This window comes from Trichechus manatus, unplaced genomic scaffold (genome assembly GCF_000243295.1).
Source record: "Trichechus manatus latirostris isolate Lorelei unplaced genomic scaffold, TriManLat1.0 scaffold00057, whole genome shotgun sequence".
NCBI lineage: Eukaryota > Metazoa > Chordata > Mammalia > Sirenia > Trichechidae > Trichechus > Trichechus manatus.
The window spans coordinates 4,250,545-4,256,461 of record NW_004443993.1 but is presented as its reverse complement, the minus strand read 5'-3'; the positions used below and the strand labels follow the sequence as shown (position 1 = coordinate 4,256,461).

The window sequence follows — 5,917 nt, the reverse complement described above, 5'->3', positions numbered from 1 at the left end:
CATCCTTATATTCTTTATAACTTTAGTGGGAATTTCTATGTTGTCTGCCAAAAGGACCCCCGCAAGTACATTTTGGAGGTAAATCTTTATTGATTAGTCCATTATTTCCTTGGTTATGGATGTAGTCTACTTTACTTTGAATCAACAATGGTTAGTTATATTCCTAAAAGAAATTAACTGTCTTAGGTTTTCATAATTTTTCCTGTAGAGACACACGTGATTATATGTCCTCCATGTGTATAATCACAGGTACTACCTCAAAACTAATTCCCTGCATTCTAATTTCTCATTTTATTTTTTTAGATTACATTGCCAGAAGTCTGATTTTGTGCAAAGAATGGCTCTTGGAGTTCATCAATCCTATAGTTTCTTGTTTTAATTTCAATAGTTATCATTTTATCTTTATTATTTACTATATCCTGGTTTGGAAGTTTATTTTTACATATTTGGTTATGCTTTTTCTAACTAGTTTTTATTCACTTTTAAGTGTGTATGTGTACAAAAATTCCGATCTTAAACAAAGAAAATACGCTAAAAGAAGATCGGGAGCCCTGGTGGCACAGTGGTTAAAGTGCTCGGCAGATAATCAAAAGTTTGGTGGTTTCAACCAACAAGCTGCTCTGTGGGAGAAAGATGCAGAAGTCATCTTCTATAAAGATTTACAGCCTTGAAAACCCTATGGGGAAGTTCTACTCTGTACAACATGGACACTGTGAGTTAGAATTCGATTTGATGACAATGAGTATATATTTTCAGTAGAATTTCTTAAAGTATTATCTAAAAATTTATTTCAGTACACTTACTTAAAGTTTGTTTAAAAATTAACATAAAACAAACAAATGAATCATTGTCATCGAGTGACTTCTGACTCATGCTGACCCTATAGGACAGAGTAGAACTGCCCCACATGGTTTCCAAGGTTATAATCTTTACAGAAGGAGACTGCAACATCTTTCTCCCGTGGAGCGAACAACTAACCTTTTGGTTAGCAGCCAAGCTTACTCCACCACGAGGGATCCTACTGAAAGATTGTTGTTGGTGTTGTTACGTGCCGTTGAGTCGATTTCAACTCATATCGACCCTAAGTAAAACAGAACAAAACACTGCCCAGTACTGCGACATCCACACAATCGTTGCCATGTTTGAGCCATTGTTGCAGCCGCTGTGTCACTCTATCTTGTTGAGGGTCTTCCTCTTTTTCACTGACCGTCTATTTTACCAAGCATGACGTCCTTCTCCAGGGACTGGTACCTGCTGATAACGTGTCCAAAGTATGTGAGACAAAGTCTCACCATCCTTGCTTCTAAGGAGCATTCTGACTACACTTCTTCAAGAAAGATTTGCTCCTTATTCTGGCAGTCCAGGGTACATTCAATATTCTTCTCCAACACCAAAATACAAAAGCATCAATTCTTCTTCAGTCTTCCTTATTTTTTGTTCAGCTTTCTCATGCATATGAGACAATTGAAAACACCATGGCTTGAGTCAGGCGCACCTTAGTCCTTAAAGTGACATCTTTGTGTTTTAATGCTTTAAAGAGATCTCTTGCAGCTAATTTGCCCAATGCAATGCAACGTTTGATTTCTTGACTGCTGCTTGCACTGGCGTTGACTGTGGATCCAAGCAAAATGAAATGCTTTACAACTTCAATATTTTCTCCATTTATCACGATGTTGCTTATTGGTCCAGTTGTGAGGCCTTTGTTTTCTTTATGTTGAGGTGTAATCCATACGGAAGGCTGTATTCTTTGATCTTCATCAGTAATTGCTTCAAGTCCTCTTCACTTTTAGCAACCAAGTTTGTGTCATCTGCATAACACAGGTTGTTAATGAGTCTTCCTCCAATCTGATGCCCCGTTCTTCTTCATATACTTCAGCTTCTCAGATTATCTGCTCAGCATACAGATTTAATAGGTATGGTGAAAGGACACAACCCCAATACACACCTTTCCTGACTTTGAACCACGTAGTAGCCCCTTGTTCCGTTTGAATTGATTGTCTCTTGGTTTAAACACAGGTTCCTCATGAGGACAATTAAGTGTTCTGGAATTCCATTCTTCACAATGTTATCCGTAATTTGTAAGGATCCACACAGTCGAATGCCTTTGCATAGTCAATAAAACACAGGCAAACATCTTTCTGGTATTCTCTGCTTTTAGCCAAGCTCCATCTGATGTCAGCAGTGATATCCTTTGTTCCATGACCTCTTCTGAATCCAGCTTGAATTTCTGACAGTTCCCTGTCTATGCACTGTTATAACCCCTTTTGAATGATCTTCAGCAAAATTATACTTGTGTGTGATATTAATGATATTGTGTGATAATTTCTGCATTTTGTTCAATCTCCTTTCTTTGGAATGGGTATAAATATGGACCTCTTCCAGTCGATTGGCCAGGTCACTGTCTTCCAAATTTCTTGGCAAAGACGAGTGTGCACTACTAGTGCTGCATCTGTTTGGTGAAACATCTCAATTGGTATTGCATCAATTTCTGGAGACTTGTTTTTCACCAATGCCTTCAGTGCAGCTTGGACCTCTTCCCTCAGTACCATCAGTTCTTGACCATTTGCTACCTTCTGAATGGTTGAATGTTGTTGACCAATTCTTTTTGGTACAATGACTGTGAATTCCTTCCATCTTCTTTTCATGCTTCCTACATCGTTCAGTATTTTCCCCATGGAATCCTTCAGTATTTCAACTTGAGGCTTGATTTTTTTCTTCAGTTCTTTCAGCTTGAGAAATGCCGAACATGTTCTTCCTTCTTAATTTTCTAACTCCAGGTCTTTGCACACTTCATTATAATACTTTACTCTGTCTTCTCAAGCTGCCCTCTGAAATCGTCTGTTCAGCTCTTTCAGTTCATTATTTCTTCCTTTTGCTTTAGCTACTCTATGTTCAAGAGCAACTTTCAGTCTCTTCTGACATCCATTTTGGTCTTTTCTTTCCTGTCCTTGTAATGATCTCTTGCTTTCTTCATATATGGTTTCTTTAATGCCATTCCACAACTCATTTGGTCTTTGGTCATTAGTGTTAAATTCATCAAATCTACTCTTGATATGGTGCCTAAATTCAGTTGGGATATACTCAAGGACATACTTTGGCTCTCGTGTAATTATTCTAATTTTCGTTAACTTCAACTTGAACTTGCATAGGAGTAATTGCTGGTCTGTTCCACAGTTGGCCCCTGGCCTTGTTCTGACTGATGATATTGAGCTTTTCCATCCTCTCTTTCCACAGATGTAGTCACTTTGATTCCTGTGTATTCCATCTGGTGAGGTCCACGTGTACAGTCACCATTTATGTTGTTGAAAAAAGGTATTTGCAATGAAGAAGTCATTGGGCTTGCAAAATTCTATCAAGTGAACTCTGGTGTTGTTTCAATTACCAAGTCCATATTTTCCAACTACCAATCCTTTTTCTTTGTTTCCAACTTTTGCATTCCAATTGCCGGTAATTATTAATGCACCTTGATTGCATGTTTGATCAATTTCAAACTGCAAAGTTGGTAAAAAGCTTCAATTTCTTCATCTTTGGCCTAGTGGTTGGTGTTTAACTTTGAATAATAGTTGTACTAACTAGTTTTTCTTGTAGGTGGTAGGAAATTATCCTATCACTGACAGCATTGTACTTTAGGGTAGTTCTTGAAATGTTCTTCCTTTTGATGATGAATGAGACACCATTCCTCTTCAATTTGTGATTCCCGGCAGGGTAGACTATATGATTCTCTGATTCAAAATGGCCAACACCAGTCCATTTCAGCTAATACCTAGGATTTCGATGTTTTCGTGTTCCATTTCATTTTAGACGACTTCCACTTTTCCTAGATTCATACTTCATACATTCCACATTCTGATTATTAACAGATGTTTGCAGCTGTTTCTTCTCATTTTGAGTCATGCCACATCAACAAATGAAGGTCCCAAAAGCTTGGTAAAATGCAGATTCTGATTCTGCAAGTCTGGGTGGGTCTGGGATGCTGCATTCTTAAGAAGTTCCCAGGTGATGCTGATCCTGCTGGTCCGAGGACCACACTTTGAATAATCAAGCTAGAGAGGGTACAACTTTGGGTCTGTGTTTAGGTTTCCAGATAGAAGTGGCAGCAAAGGAAAGAAGGGAACTGTTTAGAATTTCCCAAGTGAAGAAAAGTAGACAAATGAGTTTAGTACTTTATTAATTCCTCCACTTCCAATGAAACGCAACCACATTTCTGTGTTGTTGGTTTGCTGATAATTGAATGATGCTTTGCCTCTTTCATGGTAGGTGTTTCATCCACATGGAATCAGCAAATGAAACACGTGTCTCAGAATTTCTTCTTTTGGGATTTTCAGCGAAGTTAGAAATTCAGCTCATTCTCTTCGGGCTGTTCCTGTCCATGTACCTGGTCACCTTCACTGGGAACCTGCTCATCATCCTGGCCGTTAGCTCTGACTCCCATCTCCACACACCCATGTACTTCTTTCTCTCCAACCTGTCATTTGTTGACATCTGTTTCACCTCTACCACCATACCAAAGATGCTGGTGAACATCCAGATGCAGAGCAGATCCATCCTCTATGAAACCTGCCTCACTCAGATTTTTTTTTTTTCATTGTTTTTGGATGCCTGGACAATTTACTCCTGACTGTAATGGCTTATGACCGCTTCGCGGCCATCTGTCACCCCCTGAACTACATGGTCATCATGAACACCCGGCTCTGTGGACTTCTGGTTCTGGGGTCCTGGTGTCTCAGTGTCATGGGCTCCCTTGTAGAATTTTTGCCAGTTCTGAGGCTGTCCTTCTGCATGCACATAGAAATCCCCCACTTTTTTTGTGATCTTCCCGAAGTCCTGAAGCTCACCTGTTCTGACACCCTCATCAGTAACATTTTGGTATATTTGGTGACTGGCTTCCTGGCCAGTATTCCTTTCACTGGAATACTCTTCTCTTATTCTCAGATTGCCTTCTCCATACTGAAAATTTCATCAGCCAGGGGCAAGTATAAAGCCTTTTCCACCTGTGGGTCTCACCTCTCTGTTGTCTCCTTGTTCTATGGTACAGGCCTTGGAGTCTACTTCGCTTCTGCAGCCACACCATCCTCTAGGACCAATCTGATGGCCTCGGTGATGTACACAGTGGTCACACCCATGTTGAACCCTTTCGTCTATAGTCTGAGGAACAGGGACATTAAAGCGGCCCTGGGGAGACTCCTTAGAAGGGCAGCTGCCTCTCACTGATGGGTCTGTTGGAAGATCATCATGAGTAGCAGGGTTAACACCACTGAGGACCAGAAACCCTGCCCTCTTTCATCCAAAATTTTGATTTTGTGCAGTTTCATGGATTTTAAAGCAACTCTTTGCTTGGGTCTTCCTTTGGCATCTTTCCTGCCCTCTCTGCTGATCATAAAGTTATATATTGGGCAGCCTTTTTCATTTTCTCATAGATCTTAGATGTATCCAAGCAGCCATTTATCCTCCTTTATTTCTGGAATCACTATAACATACCATGTCTTAATTTTGACCATTGTTTAAGACACTCTTTCATCAGTACCACCTTCAAATGCACACTATGGTTGGAGTACCAAACCTGGCCCTTTACCTGTTTTTGTAAATAAAGTTCTATTGGAACTCAGCCATGCACATTGGTGTATGTGTTGTCTATGGCTGCTTTCCTGCTGCAACAGCAGAGCTGTGTCATTGCCACAGAAACCAGCTGTCCTTCAGTGCCTGGCATATTTACCTTCTGGACCTTTACTAGAAAATGTTGTCAAACCTTTGAATTAAAGTATTTCCATCTCGTCTATTCTAAACTTACTTTGTTAAGCATCTCAGGATACCACCAAAATTCTATAGTAGTAACATGAAATTCTATACTAGTATGAAATTCTACAATAGTAACCAGTGTTTTTTTTCTGTTGTACATTGGGTCACTATGAGTTGGAAT

At 39.7% G+C, this 5,917-nt stretch overlaps 1 protein-coding gene across 1 annotated transcript; it reads left to right on the top strand.

Moving 5' to 3' along the window:
• Positions 1–3,818: 3,818 nt before the first annotated feature.
• Positions 3,819–5,211, top strand: LOC101357053 (olfactory receptor 7C1-like). The gene is given in 3 exon segments (XM_023733225.1): positions 3,819–3,836; positions 4,271–4,573; positions 4,576–5,211. Coding segments are annotated over 2 exon segments (939 nt in total). The 5' UTR covers positions 3,819–3,836.
• Positions 5,212–5,917: the final 706 nt, after the last annotated feature.